General features: G+C 37.4%; 1 protein-coding gene across 20 annotated transcripts in view; it reads right to left on the bottom strand.

Annotated features, from left to right (window-relative positions):
- Positions 1-22,035, bottom strand: part of macf1a (microtubule actin crosslinking factor 1a) — a 426,068-nt gene that overhangs the window by 143,290 nt on the left and 260,743 nt on the right. For 16 of the 20 annotated variants that reach the window (XM_052036540.1, XM_052036543.1, XM_052036536.1 and 13 more), the window contains 5 exons: positions 13,875-19,001; positions 6,907-7,056; positions 6,512-6,727; positions 3,042-3,275; positions 897-1,046 (listed from right to left, as the gene is read on the bottom strand). In XM_052036540.1, coding sequence (XP_051892500.1) covers positions 897-1,046; positions 3,042-3,275; positions 6,512-6,727; positions 6,907-7,056; positions 13,875-19,001 — 5,877 coding nt within the window. The remainder of the gene's footprint in view (positions 1-896; positions 1,047-3,041; positions 3,276-6,511; positions 6,728-6,906; positions 7,057-13,874; positions 19,002-22,035) is intronic. The other 4 variants (XM_052036542.1, XM_052036541.1, XM_052036539.1 and 1 more) reach the window with 1 other exon arrangement.

Raw genomic sequence — 22,035 nt, forward strand, 5'->3', positions numbered from 1 at the left:
TGCAGATGTTGGAATCCAGAGCAAAAGGCAAACGGCTGGAAGAACTCAGCCTGTCCGGCAGCATCTGTGGAGGCAAATGGACGGTCAATGTTTCAGGTCAAGAATGCCCAGATGAAGGAATATTGGGGATACTCAGCACCTGAGTAATAGAGTTAAATCTTTAGGTTAATGAACTTTTATCAGAACAGCTAGTGCCTGATCTGCTGCATATCCAAAATTTTCTGTTTATTTCAGACTTCCAGCATTTGCAGTTTTTCAATTACCTTTAAATCCTAATCCCCAACATTTTCTGTTTCTCTTTTAGGAATTAAAGGGACTCACTAAGACTGGAAAAATGGGGGCAGTGATGTTCCAAAGGAAGGGATGCTGGGAATCACTGTTCACTATTTTAAACTAAGGATCAACTGGTCATCATAATTTCAGGGTCATCTTGCAATCCAGTTCACAGCTTGTCTGTAATTACACAGATCTTTCAGAAATCTGAAACTATTACAGTACCCTTATGAACTCTGATATACAGTAAAGCTGGTCAGGAACTTCCTTCTTGAAATCTGTGCTGACTACTTAATTATATTTTCAGTTTGTATTTTCTTATTGTTGATTTTCACATAAAAATTTAATTATCTTTTTCATCCGTGAATGTTATGTTAAATGGTCTGTAGGATCCTTGGACTCATACTGACTTCCTGTATAAATAGAGGAATTACTTTAGCCATCCCAGTTGCCAGTGCTGAAGCTGATACTTGTTAAGCAATATGAATTCTATACTTGCTATTATCTTTCAAAAGAGAATTTCCCTTTGGTTTTGTCTTTTTCACATTTTAAATCTGATGTTGGAAAAATGGATTGAGCTAATGCAAAAGATGCTCTTTGGTTATAAAATTGCCATCACAAACCTGAATCGCATTCTGTTGCTCATGAAGAGCTGGAAGGTCACATTCACTAACTGCCACCTGGTGATTGGCCACCACGTTAGCTGTCTGAGTCAGCCACGTACCAAGCTCATCCAGCTTTTGCTTGCATTCCTCCTGTTGCTCCTGTCGAGTCTGTAAAGAAACAAAAATGTACATTCCCCATTTCCATCTGTGTGCTGCTAATTCTCATAACTGGCATTTTTAAATACAACTTAAATGATGTCTATAGAACATCTTTGGCTGGGTGGACACAATAGATATATGCGGATTTTTGATACAAGGCAATTAAATTTTCAACGTTACTTGAGCGAGCTCAATAAGGACCATCACGAACATGTAATTGTACAAATGGTCTACAAATCATCAAAATTTCCAGTTCCAGCACGTTTGGAATCAAATATAATTAGGAATTGATTTGGAATATTTAAGATTTTGAAAGCTGTGCTTGAAAACTAATAATCTGTCATCTATAAAACTAGATGGATGGAAACGGGTTGATTAAATTTTAATGCATTTGATTTCATGACAGATGAAAAACAATCAATGGGTGTTGTTGCCATTTAAAAATTTATGTACTGTGACATGTAGATAAAAAACCTGCACGACACATTCAGATATCTGTGAAGAACATTTGGCTGAGGCAATTTTCAAAGAGCTGCTTGAAAGTAGACAGCAGTCACGAGCAATATGTTCCCATCTCCAGCCCTTAGATGCACTACAGATACCACATTATGAATTAGTACAATTGAGCAAGATGTGTCACAAATACACAGGGAAGCCACTGTGTGGAGACTTCACAGAAATACATTTTAGAAGCAGCAAAGTATCAGTTGTTATTGAACGACAATGACAAGAACTATTAGCATGTGGTCTTGTAGTTAAAAACCACAATTAACACTTCAATGACCATTTTCAGATCCACTGCAAAGCATTATCTTCATTATGTGAGCCATGGCGGTTAACGGAACAAAAGTATCTGGAAAAAGCAAGGCAAAACAGGTTACAAGATTGACCCAATGAACATTGGTTAGAGGGTTACTGAAAGCATTGCAGCTGAACAAAAGACACACAAATAATCCACACAGTCTGTTTAGGTATCACACTTATATACAATACACACACTGGTTCAAATTCCATGGAATTTCTTGTAAGTACTTGGATTTCGCACTGTTTTGCCCAGTTCACGTTAAACCTTACTAAAAATCAGCTGGAGTACTACCAACCAATATTTATATCATCTGAATATAGTTGAACACAATTTCTCTCAAATAGCCAATAGATCCCAGTTTATTTCTAAATTAATTCAATTATTATACAAATCTATTTACAGTAAGACTCCATTAATCCAGCATACTTGGGACTTTGATGGTGCCAGATTAGCAAATTTTCCAGACTATTGGATGTCATTTAATCAATATTCCAATCGCCTTTTAATTCACTTTTTAAAAGACGTTACGCCATAACATTTTAGTTAACCCAGTAAGTTTAAAAGGGAGTGTGGGAAACAGAACAGGGTAGATTTTGAGGGAGCATGGGAAATGGAACCAGATAAATTTCAAAGGAGGGTGGCCACCAGAGCCGGACGAGTTTAAAGGGAGAGTGGGAACTGGAGCCCCGGTGAGCGGAAGTGGAGGTTGGAACCCGAGCCTCAGAGAGCAGACACAGAGCACAGGAACCAGGGCCCTGGCCAGTAGGAAGGGGGGCACCAGAACTGGAAAGGAGCATGGCCACCGGACACCGGGCGAGTGGAAAGGAAGCACGAGAGCTGGGTCCCCAGTGAGTGGAAATCACAAACATCATCTGTTGAGCCAGATGTTGAACCATCAGGATTTCCAGTTGCTGGACAGCGGATTATTGGAGTTTTATTTATATATTCGATGTCTAGAGACGTCAACAGTAAAAAAAATTTCAGCCTATGACATACAAGCTAGAATGTCCCTTTTCACTTTTTCAGTTGGTTGGACCTGAAATTTAGTTGACATGCTGTAATATTCAAAATAATTAAGTTCTCACTTGTGTCCATTCCCTGATTAATGCATTATATCCCATTTGACAATTAGCTTTAGAAATGTTTTCTGAGGTTTTAAACTACTGTATATTAAATCCAAACAGCTGGCTGGTCCAAACCTTCTTGGATTCCACAGGTACTTTATCCTGAAATTGAAGATCTGGTGCTTCTGTTTGTACCTCAGTTTTTACAGAAGTATCTATGAATGACCTGCATGGCTCATTTAATTGTTTATGCAACTGTCCGCTTTGTTGAGGGCTGAGGTCTTGAGCACTTTCAGAATTAAACTGCTGGATAGCAAAATCCACGTCATCACTATCTGTTTTAGTGTGTGACAAGGATTCCTTTAGCTCCTAGAAAAGATAGGGAGAAAAAAATAACATGTTAAAATCCCAAATTGCAAAATGCACATCTACATTTTGTTATTGAATTAAATAACATGAGGATATTAACAAAAATATTTTATAGAAATAACAGAGCACCTCCAAAGCCAGTTATTTTAGCTCAATAAATTATATAATTGTAAAGGAATTTCATATATTTAGAATAAAAATTTCATTTAAATACCAAAGTCTTATTTTGGCACACTTAGGTATTGGGATAACACATTACCAATTTCTAACCCTGTGCCTCATGTAGGTGATCAGCTCATAGGGTAATTACTGTGTCTTCCTGGCTTCCACTTAAATTCAAAATCATTACTGCACCTAGAAGCTACAAAATTGTGATCATCTGCAATTTTTATTTTGAGTTTCTGAAGAAATTAACATGCAAAATAGATAGTGTGGTCTCCCTAATAGGAGAATGCAATGAGATTACTCAACTGCATATTAACCATAATAAGCAAGGCAGGGTTCTTGGAAACCAGCTATATTAAGATTTAGCGTTTAGCAATCTACCAGGACTTGCAAGTGAATTGGAAACTAGTGATATCTGTGCAGCTAAAATTAATTTGAAGATTCCAAGTTATGAGGTCAAAGTGAAGAATGTAATCATTCAAAAGGACCTGGAGCATATTAAACAGACACAAAATGCTGGAGTATTTATGCAAGCTGCATGTCATTTAATAAATGTTATTTATATATATATACACACACACACACACACACACGTACATACACACACACACACACACACTTTTTAATAAAACCTGGAAAAGGACTCAAATCCAATAGTTAACTATTCATCAAAAACATACAGTCAACAATAAAAAAAACTGACATGAACACATCCTAGTAAGTTTTAGATAGTCTCCAGGGTGTCTAATGTAAAACAAGTTCTGAATAATATGTTTTTAAGATCACAATCGGAATAGTGTTTGTTGCATCTTCAGAAAGAACGTGATAACTTTGAGATTAAGGATAATTATCCAGACATTTAAATTCCATTACAATGCAGGGGTGAAGAATAAATTGCTTTTCTGAAACTTAGAGAGACACAGCTGGAAACTTTGCATTTAAAATAAGTAAAGAAGAAAAAAAATTGGGTATTCCAAGAGGTAAATGCATTCCTCCTATCTTTGAAACATCAATTTTTGACCAATATACAGTATCTTTTGGATTTGGTTTGAACTATTGCTTCATCAAGAGATGATGTTCTTATGAATAAAATATTTTAGTTAGAGAATCATCTGCTAAAAAACAAATTTATATTTTACCAAAATCACCTTTTTTTTTTGCAAAGAATCTCCAGTGAGCAATGTACTGCCTACTAATTATTTATTTGTGAACTAATCTGAAATGAATAGCTTACTTTATAATGCTGCAGATTCTGTTTAGGACTAAGTCATTTAGTGTCTCAGATTCCAATTCATACACAGATGGCGTAATGTCAATTTTGAAGTTGCTAAATGCTACTTGTTTCTTGTGGAGCTACTTGTACTCAGTGAATACTTTAGAATGGAAATAAAAGAATTATAGCACTGTACACTTCCAGCGCACAATTTAATCTTTGGCTATTTACTTTCCTAAATTATGTATTGGGAAATGAGCATCTCCTCTTTTCCTCCTTGCTCACCCCCCCACCTATTGTCCTTCTGCAAGTAACCAATTAAAACTTAAGGGTTCAAGCTCTCCTTAAAAATCTAGGCTAACATTGCAGTTCAGAGTGACTTCTACTCAATCAAGAGATGCCATTAAATGGACAGATTTTAAAATCGAAGTCCCAACTTTGCTCAAAGATTTTGAAGAGAAGGGGAATAATCCCCAAAGTCTTAGCCGACACTTTTCTCAATCAATCAAACTGGAAACAGATTAACTGGACATTGCCAATCTATTAATGAAATGAATCCCAGGTCAGAAATGCTGGAAATATTTCTAGCAAGTTCTGGCCTGCTGTTTTACATAAATACTAAAGACATTCTTTTTTCCCCACTAAATTAATCGCAATGTAACAAGTCAAGCCAATTTGTCGAATTTTGCTTCCGACGATCTTCCTAGTGGTCTGATTACTGATAAAACTCTGCCAAGTCAAGTGTGTTAGCAGACACGGATACTAATCACTGAATTTCATGAAAGAGTTTAGGTACTTTTCAGGTTATTTAACAAACCCATTTAATCTACACCAACTAAAATAATTGTACTCTCATTCATGAATACTGATTTTGATACAAAGGAAGTAGTTCGAAGAAAAAAGTTATCTAATCTCACGTAATGCTCACTTTTCTGACTAAACAAGTGTATATTTTAGGATTGATGTTGAAGTATTGTGCTGAAATAATGCTGTCATAATTTTGGCAATGGTACAGATTTAAATGCAACATATTGTGCCCAGATGTTGGAAAATTGATCAAAGCTTAGTTTTACAGCAACTGTTTCATCAATAGGAAATAAACTGAAGATATCACAAGGTTGGTGCTATTACGTGAACACCTATCAAATTAAAACTGTTTCAAGGAGCTTTTGAGAAAGCATTTCTCTACTCATAACAGAAAAAAGCCAACATTTTACCTTTCTATGTTTCTTCCTATTTGTTTCTTCTCATTTTAACTGATTTACTCTGACACCTTTGCTTTAGGACACAGTGACAAAAAAAATCAGCACACTTAACGTAATTGCCAAATGTGCTTCAGTTATTACAAGATATTAATACCATATCTTGGGGATAGCTTACTACCTCTAAAAGGCAAATGCTTCATCAGATGAAGAGTCAAAACACAAGCATAATTTGGTCTCAATTCCAGGAAAAACAATTTATCAAGGATCAACATTATGATGGTAATGAACTATCACAAATTCTGGTTACTAAAGTCAGAGATAAGTTGGTCAAAGATTGATTCAGACAAACATTCACAGAATATAATAGTTGAATAACATGAGCTTAACTGGTAATTCAGCAACTGCAAATATAAACTGCTGGATTTGCAACAATTCACCCCAATGTTGAACACTGATAATATTATTTTACCTTTGATTACTTGTTATCCTTCCCAGGTTCCATTTGAAGGCAAACTAACCAAGTTTGGTTACTAACCAAGTTATGGAATTACATACCTTAATTCCATAAACTGATCATGGATAATACATATAAAAGGAAGAGAGAACACTGAATAAATAAAAGACCTTAAAATTCCATCTTTCACTTAGCTTACCTTCTTGGTTGCCAGTATGTCTGTCAAAACTCCATGCCAAGTTTTTAACACCTCACGGACTGAGGTAAATGATATCTGCAAGCTTTTTGAGTCTTTCTCAAGTGCCTTCAGTAATTGATCGGGTACATTTTGTGTGCATCCTTCAAGTATCTCATTAACCAATGTCAGCTCTTGATCAATCTGGACTGATAGCTTCTCGAGTTCTGTTTCAAAACCCTAAAACAGTGTGAAAGACACCAGCTTTTCAATGATGACAAAAATCAGAAATCAAAACAAATAAATAAAATGCAATGCTGAACCACTAAGATCGAGCAAATCTTAAGGTTTAGGTCCAATGCAGAATACAATACTGCTAAATAAAAATAATTCTAAACTATTAAACATAACGCACTAACCTCTGCCAAGTGCAATTGTTCAAGAAGCATCGCAGGGTTGGTACCAACTGGCTTTTGCTGCTTCAGTCTGACCTCAATATCCAGCACATGAGAGAGGTAAGAAACAAGATTCTCGTCGTGTTCTAGGCATTGCTGCTTACTATACAAAGGCTGGTGATGCAGGCAATAAGAAAAAAATTCTAAAATTAGAATTTCATAGGATTCAATTGAAACAATCTTACTTTGCACGGATTTTCTTTACTGCAATGCTGATTGATCTGTGCTCATACAAAATACCAGCAGTAAGCATAAATTCAGGATAAGTGTAGCCATATTGACTATTTTGCCCTATGTTAATGAATACTTCCCAGTAGGTTGACAAAAGTGGAAACATAAATTTCTGCCATTGGTATGATCTTTCAACAGAATTTATTCTCCACATATCCATGTGTTCACCGTTCTGTTCCCAGAGGACAATCACAAGGACATGGAATACTGGACGCAATAAAGTAAAAACAATCAAAGCTGTAAGATTACAATTTACACACAGGCAGCATCTTAAACACAGGAAAATCTCAAGGTGCTACAAAAAAGAATAAAGTAATCTAATGCAACTGAAAGTTTTAAGAATGGTGATCAAAAGCAGAGTCAAGATGCTGGAAAGAGAAGCCATTTTTGGAGGTAAACTGCCTGCATGGACACAGGAAAAAGTGCAAGTGCATTGAAGTGTCAAAGAGAGGCAAAGGAGACAGGAAGGACAACATGCTGAAGCCACTTTCATTAATTATTAATGCTTCTCCAGGACAATTTTAGTGATGCACAGAATGCAGAAAAAAGATTGAAGGAATTGAAACAGGAAGTGATGAGCAAAATGAACAGTGGCACCATTAATTTCATGGACTCAGGAGAAGAAAGAGACATTGCAGGTTCAGCAGCAGTTGTGGAGGTCAGACTGCCTGCATTTTCAGGAGCAAATGATATCAGCTTTGAGCCATGTAGTGGGAATGTGAGTACAGAGGTGAGGAAAGTAAAATGGTCACAAGTTGAGTGGGGAGAATTTTGAAGGAACAGGTGAAAGAAGGAACAGCAATCAGACCAAACAATGGCATCAAAAACACTGTCCCTGACACAAGTTGCTTAGTAAACTATCTTCAGCTTTCAATGATCACCATAAGGTCAGGTCTTTATTGAAAATGCCAGTGTTTGGCTCCATTAACAACTCTTCCAAGAATAAAAAACTGTTCAGGTCACCCTCCATCATGAACTCTACAATCATTCTTGCTTAGGCTGATAACTGGTACGTGAAGGAGGTGTTGGTACAGGAGCTTGAAGACCCACACTCAATGATTCAGGAGCAGTTTCTTCCCCTCTGCCATCAGATTCCTGAACGGTCCATGAACCCATGAACACTACTTCATTATTCCTTTTTTTTTTGCACTATTTATTCTGTAATTTACAGTAATTTTATGTCTTTGCACTGCACTGCTGCCACAAACAAAAAATTTCACAACATACAAGTCAGTGATAATAAACCTGATTCTGACGTTTGTGTTGCACAAATGCTAGTGAGTGATCACCTCCAACAAAATAAAACCTTGCCATCGTGTCTTGACTTTCAATTACATCATTACTGACACCTTACAATTAACCAACAGCTTGATACTTGATGAAGAGTAACTAAATTTGTTCCATGATCCTTTAAAGTCTACCTACATGATTCAGATCAGAAATGTGATGGAATTCTCAACTCAACTGAATGGGTAGAATGTTGAAGTTCAGTCAGGTTCAACAGTAGAAGGAAGAACAGTTCAGTCATTACCTCGCTTGTCACCAGACTAAATATTTATTGCTCAACCCCCTATTCAATGTCTCAGAGTCTATAGTTTATACAATCTGCAGGAAGTATGGCAGTAATTTATCATGTTTGCTTCAGACGCTCTTAAGGATAACACTTCAATTTCAAAGGAATATCATCTTCAATGATCCCTTGAAAATCTAATACCATCTTGACTTGGACATAAAATTGCGGTTCCTTTGTTGTAACCATGATCCACAGGAAGCTGATGGTGAAGATAATGAATGCTAGAATCACAAAATGGAGTACTTCTTTATCTGAAGAATTATGAATTGAGCAGAACTCCTTTTAGTCATCAGCAAACATACCACTTCTGACATTAAGACAGAAGGAAGGTTGTTGAAGAACCAAATGCAGGTAGTTGTGATTAAAATGCTGGCCTGACGAACTCCTGCAGCATTATCCTGAGGCTGAAGTGATGTTTCCAATCCTTTGTGCAAGTACATCCTCACTCATGGGTGAGACTTCACTGTCCCTGTGACTGTTTGCTGGAATTCCATGCTTTACATGATGCTTTAGAGGATGCTTTCCTATCCAGGACATTCATTCTCAACTTACTTCTGGAACTGAGTGTGTGACCTTGTATAAGTCAGAGCAGTAAAGTAGTATGAGGTCAAACAGTTTTGGAGGAGCTCAAACTGAGCATTGATGAGCAGGTTGAGAGCACTCTGGATGATTGGGATGGTAATTGGAAGGGTTGGATTCCTCCTGCATTTTGCTGACTGGAGAGAGGGAGCATTACTGTTGTGCTCCAATTGCACGATGGGACAAAATTTTATTGATTGCCCTATGATAACTGTGAAGGCTCTATTATAAGACCCAAACTAGATTTGGACAAGTAAGGCACAAAGGAATGCCATATTTCCCAAACCTCAGCGTCACAGAACCTGGGAAATTTTAACTCCTGGGACTCATCTGCACAAACCTTGTTTATTGCCTAGTTGAGGCTAAACACAAACTAGACGAAGCGCACCTGGTATTCCGCCTGGGTAGCCTACAACTTGGCGGCATGAACATTGAATTCTCCAACTTCCGGTAACTGCCTCCCTCTGTCCCTTTTCTCCTTCCTCCTGGTCTACCCAGCCCCCATCACCATGTCTCTTTCCCCTCCTCCACCCTGTCCATCTACCCATCACCCATACATTCCTTCCACTGGTTCCCCTCCCCCTGCTACTCCCACTTGCCTCTCTCACCTCCCTCCATGCTCCATCTTCCAGCGTTTTGGTCGTTGATATGAGATTGACCCATGCTGTCTTCCACATTTCCCTGCTTTTCTGAATATAAATGTGCAGATTGGGATCATGTTGTGTTTGGACCCTGACTGTAGCCTTCTGGCACTATCCCCATTCTCCCTTCCTCCAAGTGCCTATCACACCACCCACCTCTCCCTCACCTGGATCCACCTATCGCCTGCCAGCTCTTCCCTCCACCTTTTTATACCGGCCATCACCCCTTTATCTTTCAGTCCAGATGAAGGGTCTCATCCCGAAACATCGACTGTCCATTTCCCTCCATAGATGCTGACTGACCCACTGAGTTCCTCCAGCGTCTACGGTGTTGCTCCACATTCCAGCGTCTACAGTCTCGTGTCTTCCTCCTGTTTGTTGCCCGTCTGTTATGGATGGATGGGGAAGCTGTCCACAAGCACGATGTTGAGTGCCAAGCTACCACAGGCTAGGAAAATATTGTTTCATAAGAGTCTTGCTTTTAGAAAGAGGAGCGATGACCCCAGCACAGGGCATTGACCCCCAAGAAGAATTTCCATTCCTTCAGGTGACACAAGTTAAGATGTTTAAAAAAACAGAACTTCCTTGGATCACTTCTTCTCATTCTCAGAATGATGCCTCATTCTGTTAAAGCTACAGTCAGGGTCCAAACACAATATGATCCCAATCTGCACATTTATAGTCAGAAAAGCAGGTAAACATGCAAGACAGCATGGGTCAACCTCATATCAATGACCAAAACTCTGTTGACTTCAATTGTGCAACTTCTTGTTAGGTTAAAAGTGACTTATTTTTGAAATAGTTGTCAATCTAAGAAAACAGCCAAGCATCTCCAAGAATGTATTTACAAAGAGAACCTTTAAAATAATCTCTGCAGATTACTTGATGGAACACTAAAGAGGTCAAGGAGTTATAATGAAAATAGAAGAAAAATGAGAAATGGGCATTGGCAGGACAGCAGGGATGAGTAAAACTAAAGAAAAGCACATCAGAAAAATAATGAAGGAACACTGGCTGGAACTCGGCTGGATTTTGCTAATAATGCTCGCCAATGTTTGTGGAGAGATCAGAACCGAAATGTTCTATTGCTACACGTGCAGAGTTAAATATGGAAATGTGGAAGCTAATGTCCAAGATGCCTTGATCCATCAAGAGCTTCACAGAAATGATACCTCACTGAGAGACTCACTATTCAGCTATGTCGAATGGCATGAAATTGATGTGCTTAATTGATAAATATGAACTGCAGTTATCAGAAGTTAGGACTCACCAATTCCAGTTTAAGAACACTTTTACAGCTTGGTAGGTATTGACAATTGCCAAATATCAGTGGTGTCACTGAAAATTAGCTTTTCAAGCCAGTCTATTCACACTGTCAACGGGTGGAGAGAAAAAACACTCTACTCTTTATATTCCTTTTCTCTTTTAATCCACTCTTTCTTTCCCTCTCTGTATTTTCCTTTCTTTACTTGATGAAGCAATGGAAGAATCATAATTCAGAGTGTTTACCTCCTTCAATCTGTTTGTTTGAGGTGATATATAGTAGCTGGTCATGGTAACACAAGTGACAGATGCATCATGAAGGGCACTAATCTTAGATCTCAAATCTTATATTCCACTGCAAAAAAAAAATCACTCCAAAGGTCTGAGCCCAAGTATGCTGAATGACATCTGACTGCAATAAACAGCCTGGTTATTAAATTATTGAAGATGTAAAATAATCATTAAACAGAACAGTGCATACTTGAGGAAATGGGAAGAGCAGATTTATTGCAAATACAATACAAAATAAAAGGATTTCTTTGGAACTTGGCAAAGAAAAGGTACCAAAACAGACAAATACAGCTCATGATGTTTTTGACCTCAGTAAAACATATATTTGTAAGAATTTCAATGTTGTGGCCAGCTCTGGAGTGGCAAAAAGCATCACATCTTAGTCATCAAATTCAAGCCAATAACTATGGGTAAGACTGCTTTAGTTAAGCTATCCTGCCAGAAGGGTAAAAAAAACTATGATATATTGGTTCCAAGATGGTTGTTTCAGCTGATCCAAAAATATATATTGTACTTTCTTGGATACTTATGAAGGTTGTGTAGCAAATTTCCCAACCAAGAAATTTAAACTCCATCAACTGATTGCTCTGTTTTCCTTGGTATTCCATCAAATTGCTGGTAATGTCTCGCTCTGAAAGCATGCAATCAGATCTCTCACTTAGACAACACTATATTCAGTTTTAGGTAGATGTTGAAAACACCGTAATTCTGATCTCATCCCCACCGCTGTTCAATCCTTACTGGCTTGTTAACAATAAAACTACTTAAGTAATTTCTATTTTGAAAAGATTTTACATACATTATAGGAAGCAGCAAGGAAGCAGATAAGAGTATCTACACAAAGAACAGAGGGAAGAAAGGGAGGAACTGGCATGAATTCAGCATGATGGCTGTCTGGAATTACAAGTGAAATGGCACACAGCCTATTGCAATCCCCAGAACACTTTGTCCACAATTTGCAAGGGTTTGCATGTTCATGTTCATATAAACCTTAATCAGACACTAGGAGATCTATCCAGAGGGAGTCATGTTGATCAGTGAATCTTTCAGCACAGGAGGCTGCCATTCAGGCAATCATGCATGTGTTGGCTCTTTGAAGTTGATTTAGTTATTTTAACTAAGAGACTTTTACAAAGACTTCTGAAATATACTTACATTTATTTTTATTTCTTTATTCCTCAATCCACCCCCATCCTCACCCCAACTCATCACTTCCCTGCAACTTATTTGCTTTCCAACCACTCAATCTCCGCAAATAATATGGTTTTAGACTGTTGAAAATCAGATGAAATAACTGAGCAGGGTAACTTTTTTGATTCCAACATGGACCAGATCAAACAGTTGTCCTGTTTTAGGCTTTGTTATAAGTCAAGTTCAGTTTTTACAAGATGGGAAGTGACCAGGCCATTTGTGTATTTTCTTCACAGAATGAAGTATTTTGCATGGAATAAAAAAATTTAAAGAGCTTCATCATAAAACAGAAATGTGCATTTTATCAGTAAATAATGGCTTATTTGAATCCAAGCTAACAAAGCCAATGAGGCAGTTTTTCCCCCCAAACCTGTTTAACTGCGGTTTATTGTTTACTGGATCCCAACTCAGGTCATCAGACCCATTTCACTTCTAATGCCACTGATCTACCAGTTAAAAAAAAACTCTCACATGGATCATCTTAAATACAAGAATGCAAATGCAAAGGCGAAAAGAATGACCGAAACTTCAAACTGTTCCTGAATTTCTGTTTTAACTGAATTCTACCTACAGTATGCAGACTCATGCAAGTATCCTAAAATTAGAAGTAGAAACAAAAGTAAATGTTTTCATTTTAAGGTTACAAAGTGTCACTTTTCAAGGCAAACAGTAAAGAAAAAAGTTCATCTTTATTTAAAGATAGACCTCATTTCAGACGGCTTTGTTGATCTTTATTCGCAATAACTTGAAAATGAAATATTAATACAGTCATCCCATTCTCAATATTACATTGTTGAGCAATTTAAAATACCACAGCTGCCTAAAATTATTTAAAACAAACATATGGGTTAGGGAAGTGCAACACTGCAGCCATGTTATGCAGTAAACTGTAAATAAATTCTTTGGAGCAGTCAGTTATCTTAATTTGACTCTTTCATCACCTGCCATCAATTTGACTGTATAATATTTAAAAGAATACTCAACACTAAGTTCAGAAACAGGTATTCAAAGGAGAAAGTTGTACCAGGCCACCTGCAGGTAGGGAACAGCATTCACGGAAATCCTAAATTCTTCTCAAATGGCTTGAAGGAACCAAAGTATGTGAAAAGACAGAAAATATAAAAATAATTCCAATTTTTAAAAGAATACTGCAGTGTGCTTACCTGTTTTTCAGCTACTTCTTCTGTTTTGTCCCTGTCGTTTTCAGTATCTTCATTGGTAACCTGTTCTTGTTTATTCAAGACCATAAATATTGGTTCATCAATTTGGTTCTGTAGGAAGTCTTTGTTTATCATCACCTGGGTACTTTTATTATCAGCTTCAAAATTGGAATTAATTTTTTGGTCCAAGTCTGTTAATTCATTTTTTCCCTGTTCTTCTGCAGCTTTTATTGGATCACACCCTTCATTGATCTTCAAGGCTAATACATTTTTGGGTTCTGCACTTGGTTTCCTGCCTTCTGAAAGCACTGCCACATTCTCACCGTAATCAGTCAGAACTGTGTTCTTTGTGGGCACAACTGGCACATTTGGTTTTCTAACATCTGAGAATTTATTTTCAACTTCTGATAGTTTTCCTGCTAATTTTCCATCTTCACTTGGACATTCCAGTTCCCTTACTTTACCATTTGGTTCTTCAGTGCATCCAATATGTTTGGCCATTTCAACAAATGACTGCAATTCATTCGAACTTTCATGAACCTGCTTTGCAAAGGTCTCCTTTATTTGTTTTGGAAGCATTTCTCCATCTTCCTTATTTTTCAACATGCTCCCTCCTGAAATTTCATCAATCATTTTTTGTTCGGCCATTTCCTCAATTTCCTTCTGTGAATAATCGGAAAGTCCTTTCCTACTTGAAAAGGTATGTTTTCTTTCATCTGCTTCAAATTCTTTCACTTCATGATCCATTGTCAAATAAACTCTTTGATCACTCTTATTCTCTGCATCATTAGAAATCATCATTTGTATTTCATTAGCAGAATGATCCTCTTTTCCTTTCATAAATTGCTGTGCATCAGTCATTTCCAAATTAAAGACATCCTGCACATTTGCCACAATGTTGAAGCAGTCCATTGAGTAATTATCAAGCTCCATTTCTTCCTTAGCCATTCTCCCCACATTGCTCAAGTTTGTTTCTGTGTCCATATACACTATTGCTTCTGGGGCAAGTAAAGCGGGTGTATCGAATTCTTCTTTATTCTGATGTAATGTGTGTTTTGTATCATCAACGGATTTCAGAGGAAATGAATCCTTTGCATCAAGTATTTTTTCTAACAGTAATTCAGATGATAAAGGCACTGGGTTGTCATGAAAAACAAGCATTTTGTTTTTAGAACTGATTACTGAATTTTCATCACTAATCTTCATTTGGTCATCCTTTTCCATTCCTGGACTTAATACCTGACTCCCTTTATTTGAGGACATCTCTTTGAAAGATGTGCTTTGCACAATTGGCTTAATTACCGTCTCTGTGGCAATGCCTGGGTCAGGATGAGAATATTCACCAATAGATACCGCATTGGACTGGATTTCCTCAACCGTCTTATGACTGATCAGACCATTTTCAGCTGCTTGAGTGAGTGGAACTCTATCTCCAGTGAGTGTATCAATTATTCCTCCGCTCAGAAGCTGATTGGTGACAATAACCTTTAACATGTTGTCATCTAATAACTCACATTCTGCAGCTTTTTTCAGTGTCATTCTGTTTCCAGTGGTACCTTCCACAATCCCACCACTATCAGCTTGGGCTTGCAGCAGTCGCATGGCAGGGACTGGATCCACTTTCATTGTTTTTACTGCTTCAGCAACTGTTAAGTTCTTGCCGGTTAGTTCATCTATAACCCCTGTGAAATATCTGGCTTCCATATATCTTTGGCCAGATTCCAAGTCTATTTTCCCTTTTTTTATTAGCTCCGAGTAAGGTATTACCATACATTGCTCAGGATCCACAATTCCTTGATTTTGATCAGGAGAGGACACTGCTTTTTCCAGTGCAGATGTTATTTCTTGATTTGCAGTCTGTGTTAATATCAGACTTTTGGAAGTTACTGGTTCCTTAAGCTTTCCACTTGACGCTTGGACTTCTTCAGTTTCGAAAACAAATCCTGTGTCCTCGAAGCCTAATGATGCTGCATCAGATAAAGTAATTGGCTGCATTATCTTTGGACGGACACACGCATGCTGACTGGCTTTTTCTACTTCAATCAATTCATTAGCTACATCCTGATCAATCAGGCCACATTTAACAGCATCTGTCACAGAAAGTCTCATTCCTGACAGGTGATGATTAATTCCTCCAAAAGCCACCTGCTTTTTCAAAATGTTAAAAACAGCTTCTTTATCAATGATTCCCCTTCTCTTTGCTTCAACAACAGTTATGTGTTCTTTTGTTTGTGGATCTACTATGCCATTCATTTCCATTTGTAAAGAAATCATACGTAGTTTTGCTTTTTCATCAGATCCTTTTCCTTTTGTAGCCTTTTCTAGATTTATCAAATTATCCTGATGCACTTTATCCACTAGGCCCATTTTTGAAGCTAAAGTCACTGATAATTGTTTGCCTCGTTTTAAATCTACGATTCCACCAGAAACAACCTGCCCCTCCAGGATTCTTGCTGCAGTTTCTTGATCCAGAAGCCCAAGTTTAGCTGCATCCTTGACTGAATGTACAGAAGCGCAACCTGGGTAAATTATGCCACAGATAACTTTCTCAGAGTTCAAGATCTTCTGAATCAGCTGTTCATTCACAAGTCCTTCATCCACTGCCTCAGCTACTGTCAGTGTTTCACAAGTCTGTGGATCAAAGAAGCCACTGAAGATGCCCAGTTTTTCCATTAGTTTGAGAGCAGTGTGGCTTTGTAGCACTCCCTTGGCTACTGCTTCATTCAGTGCTAGTCTTTGTCCAGTCTGTTCATCAATGACACCACCACTTTGAAGCTGGCCAATCAGAAGATTTAAAGTGGAATCATCGTCCAAACTATCTTCTGCTGGATTTGAAATTATTGCCAATTCCTGGTATTGGAAAGACTTAACAGGATAATTTCGCTCAGGATTTTTTCCACAACTAAGCAATTCTTCAATTTTCCCTTCTGAAGTCCCATTCACATTGCCTTGGCTAATTCCATTTTTAATATCACATGATGTTGGTTTAATCCTGTTAACACTTACCACAGCTTTGGCTTCATTATTTGATATTAAACTGCACTGTGATTCTTGCAATGCTGATGTTGGAACACCTAAAACTGAACTGGTTGAAGTAATTTGAGAGTCTGGCAGATGGAATGGTTCAACTGTCTGCAAATCTATGGCTTCTTCCTCAAAGCATTTATTGCCGACTTGATCCTGTGAAGGCAATTTAAGTTTTACATCACTTATTGCATACAGTGAAGTTTCAGTATCTATGCTAGGCATATTTGCTTTCTGTGATCTTTTTGTTGATTTTTCAGCAATATTTGATTCATCACTAATTACATTGGCTTCAGATTTAGATTTACCGAGCAGTATTTTCAGTTTTTCTTTTTCACCAGTGTCATATTCCACTGGGTTCTGTTCCCTTCCAACTGTTGGCTGCTCATTAGCCACAATATCCCTGCAACAGATTTCAGTCTTATCATTTCTTTCTTCATAGGCTGGAAAATCCACATTCTTCTTGAATGGTATTTCCTCACTGTTTCTACTTTCCTTAATCCATCCATCTGATTGTCTCTCAGTCATTCCATAACCAGGTTCTAACTTATCACTTGCTTTTAAGCTGTCACTTTGCTCTAATATTAGCTTGTCTGGATGGTATAATTCAACAGAATCCATGATAGTATCATATTCGTTATTGCATTCTTCTGACACAGCTTCAATTTTTAATACTGCAGTGTTTACTCTTGCTTTTATGAACTCTTTTGTGACATCATTCAACTTGGCATCAATCAAAAGCAATCGGTTACCATTATGCACGTTCATGTAACTTTGGGTCATTAAGTAAGACAACAGTCTTTCTTCTTCCATTTGACTGTCTGAGACTTCTGTACTGTTGTCTGCATCCAGGGATTTCAGATTAGAACTTGGCAGCATTCCAACCGCTGTCCTCCAATTCAATCTGTCTATGCTTGGGAAACCAACTTCTTTGATATTTGGCATTGCATCAGGAATACGAATGGACTTCAACACCTCAGCAACTTTGTCGTCTAAAATTCCTTGCTCAATTGATTCTTCCCATGACAGCACCTCAGTGGTTTCTGGGAAATAAAGTCCTGATATAATGGGTCTCTTCTTCAGGATGGTATGTGCGAGTTCTGTGGAGACAAGACCCTGTTGCAATGCACTAGCCACAGGAAGAACTTCACCAGATTTTGGCCACAGCAGTCCCTTAAAGGATAGCTGTGACTCCAGTACAACCAATGCACTTCTTGAAGTCATCAAATCCCGTTGCACAGCTTCATCTAAAGTCAGTCGTTGAGCTGAGACAGGGTCAATAATACCACCCATCTGGATCTGACGAATTAATATAGAACAAGCTATATCATGATCGATTAGATTATATCTCACTGCTTCATCCACTGTTAATCGGTGCCCTGTTCTGGGGTCAACAATGCCTCCTGCAAATAATTGGGTCTCTAAAAGTCTGACCATCACCTGTTGATCTATCAGTCCTTCTTGGATAGCACGGAATATGCTGACTTTCCTTCCTGATTTCAGACATATCATCCCGCCAGCGAGTTGCTTTATTGGAAATAAAGTTAATCCAGTTTCTTTATCTACAATGCATCGTTGCATCAGCTCCGAAAGACCAAGCTTTTCTCCTGTATTGGGATCAATCAAACCTTTCTGTATTCTTTGTCTAGCCTTCATTTTAGAGTGCAGGGAAGCACTGATCAGGCCCTGTTGGAAAGCTCTCTCCAGATCTACAGCTTCAGCTGTTGGTAGGTTACCAAGACCATAGCTAAGCTGCAGCTCCAAAATTTTCAGTCCCACAGTCTCTTCAATTTTATTTTCTTCAACGGCAGCAGCAACAGGAAGCAGCTTATTGTTTTTAAAGTTTGTGCTTTTCAAGAGCTGTGTGGCAGCCTGCAGTTCTTTCAAGGATTTAGCTGTTCGATCATCTATTGCACCTCTCTCTAAAGCTTGCTCCGCTGACAGGCATTCACATGTTTCAGGAATAAGGAGGCCAGAATTAATCACTTGAATCTGTAGCAGAGCGAGGCCTGTGTCCTGGTCTATAAAACCCTTCTGCATGGCACGGAAAATTGAAAAGATTTCTACTGTTCCCAGGTCAATCACACCTGCAATTGTTTCATTCTCCTGGAAAATGTAAACCACAAGTTAGACCTCTGAACTTCTAGCAATCAATAAATCAAACATACTTTTAATTTTAGGCAGAGAATATTAATATAGGTTTATTTTGTCTGAACCGTTCCCAACAAAATATTGGGGAAGAAAGGTGAAAGTAATAAACAGGCCTTACAACTGTAGCTATATATAAATAAAACAAAGTTCTAATTACTGAATTTCGTTTTTAACTGGTTTATAATTGTCAACCCCTTTCATTTACATGCCCTGGTTGAAAAGAGTTTAATCAATTTTCTTACTGTGCAAATTTCATATTTATTTCCATCAATTTTGCACTTGCAGTTTTGAAATTGACACAAAGTTTCCACTGGAAAGTAATAAATTCACACTATCACCCACATCACCACCAGTTGGATCACTGATGGTGAACAGCTCTGTGCCAGCTTTGGCAAAATCTTTAAAGCTGGCTCATGCCAGAATCAAATATGCATCAATGCACATTAATGTGGCATAACGTATTGCCCTTCCTGAAGTGGTACAACATTAAGTTAATCCTTGTGCTGTTTCATTGCTTTAAACACTTATGTACTCTTTGGACACTCTTTAGAAATTGTGAATATAATTGCGTGACCAAGGTACATAACGTGATCATTAAAATAAAACAGGATTATAGAATAATACAGCGCAGGAGGCAGTGGCTATTCAGCTCATTGAATCTGAGCCAGTTCTTTTTAAAAGAAATTTAGTTGGTCGCACTGCCCAGCACTTTCCCTGTAGCCTTTGATTACTTTTTCCCCCCCCAAGTATTTATACAATTGCTTTTTTAAAGCTACTTTTGAATAGATACCCATTATTGCCTTCCAAATCCTAAAGGACTACATAAAAATGTTTTTGCTCATACTGCAATATATTAAGGTTATAAGAAGTTATGTCCATTGTTAGGAATAATTGGAGGGATGCGGTTTGAAAAAAAATGTGGAACAAATAATCTCTGGAGTTACTGATAATCTGTGGAATAATTATATTCATAGGAATAATGACCCTCAATCTGAACAGGAGCCATGATTTAAAATGTATTCTAAGTATGAAAACCATGTTATTAAAGAGCTGTCAAGCTGCACTGACTGCAAAATCATGATTTTTCCTTTTATGATTAATGATTCATATTTGTAAACTAAGAAGTCATGCACACGCTAATGCTGGTGTAGGGCTTTTCAAAACTGAAGTAATTCAAGAACCAGACATATTATTCATAGATATTAGACAGTAGACAATGGAGTGAATAACTTCTGCATTACCTCTGAGCTTGTGGTATCGTGGGACAGAAATACAGTGAGCATAATATTTTGCACAAAAAAAGCAAGCAACACAGCAAACGTAACAGAAAATATTGTTCAAACAAAATGCTTGGTAAAATGTCTGCACTTTTGAAATATGTAAACCTTTGAATTTATTGTTGTTTAAAGACTTCCTTAGTCATTAGGAGTATTAGACTTAAACACCAGAAATAGATTATATGAAATTTATTACTCCTTTCAGAACTGCTTATTTAATGCAGGGTAACCCTTTTAGAATGAAATCCAGATCAGTGCATTAAAATGCAGAGGATCTGGAATTTCACAACATTTTTCATAACATCTGTTACTTAAGACAGCTTTAAAGCTATGCTTCTCAACAATGCTTATACCGAATTCTGACAAGATTTAAGTCATTAACGGGACAGAAAGGAAACAGGTTAAGAAATCAGATATCATTTTCTCCTGGTCTCCGGGTTGAATTTCATTTCTTTCTGTAGACTAAACAATAGATTTGCACATATTTTTCATTTCAAAAGGTAGTTATGTATTGCCATAGGAATGTTAACCTATCTAGTTCAGTTAGTGAACTGGAATAGAGCATTTAAAAAAAATAACATTATATATGATTTCCAAATATAATTGGATTCCTATATTCAAAATGATGGCAAACAAATCAAGAATGGGTCTGTGCACACGAAAATGCTCCATAATTTGTTCTCCCTCTCCTAATTTTATTTCCTCACTCATAAAACAAATTCCTGATGAAGGTGGTGTTCACTTAACCTGTTCCTTGGCTTTAAGTGCACGGATTTTCTCTTCCACCTTGTGGGAAAGCATTGGGACTTCCATCAAATTCTAGACAAATGGAGTTAGATTGCTGTCCGCTCCAGTGGACGGGAGGCAAGATCATCATTAAGCATGGACTTGCTAGAAGGCATTTTACATGCATTTGTGTAGGTGATTCAAGAATCAATATGAAACAATTATGTTGCTTTTTGGGACAAGTCAAGATAATTTTGAGGCTGCGTTGGAATTTAAGTCAACCATGCCTACTGTTTACTTAGAGTGTTTTTTTTGTTATTGTCTAATATTTTAATTTGAATTAGAGTCACAAAGGACAAATACAGAAATGTGACAAAGGTTTAATATAACACATTTAGAACAGAAGAAGACAAAAACATTTACTTACCAGCAATGGCGGCTTGCCAGTGGCAAAACAGAGCTAATGCGAGTATTTCAGCAGTATCACACACACAGTGTAAGCTGTTGTTAGGTCCAGCATGCGGCTTTTATAGGGATTTTTGGTATCAAATTTTAATCCATCTTCTATTTCAGAATGGTTAGTTTTGAGTTGTAAGCAAGGATGCTGGTTAATTTGACATATTTATTCACAGGAAATTCATAGTGACACATCATGCTCAACTTGTCATGGAAATTTAGACTTGATAATGATCGCACTATGCTGTTTACAGCAAGCAAAGATTATACCATACTTCAAACATGGGTTCCCTTCCACAGTGAAGCAAAAAAGACACTAGATACACATCCTCCTTTTTCCTGAACGATACAGGCAAAGTAGGTTTGAAGATGAATTGATTTGTGATAAATAACCAAAAGACTTTAAAAAATACTGAAATAGATCAATAAAATAAATTTGTGGCGTGCTCACATTATCATTTAAATTATATTTTCCATTTCACAGTGCATCACTGTATACAAGGCAACATTTTGTATCTACATACACATGT

Source organism: Pristis pectinata, chromosome 22 (assembly GCF_009764475.1).
Source record: "Pristis pectinata isolate sPriPec2 chromosome 22, sPriPec2.1.pri, whole genome shotgun sequence".
Classification (NCBI taxonomy): domain Eukaryota; kingdom Metazoa; phylum Chordata; class Chondrichthyes; order Rhinopristiformes; family Pristidae; genus Pristis; species Pristis pectinata.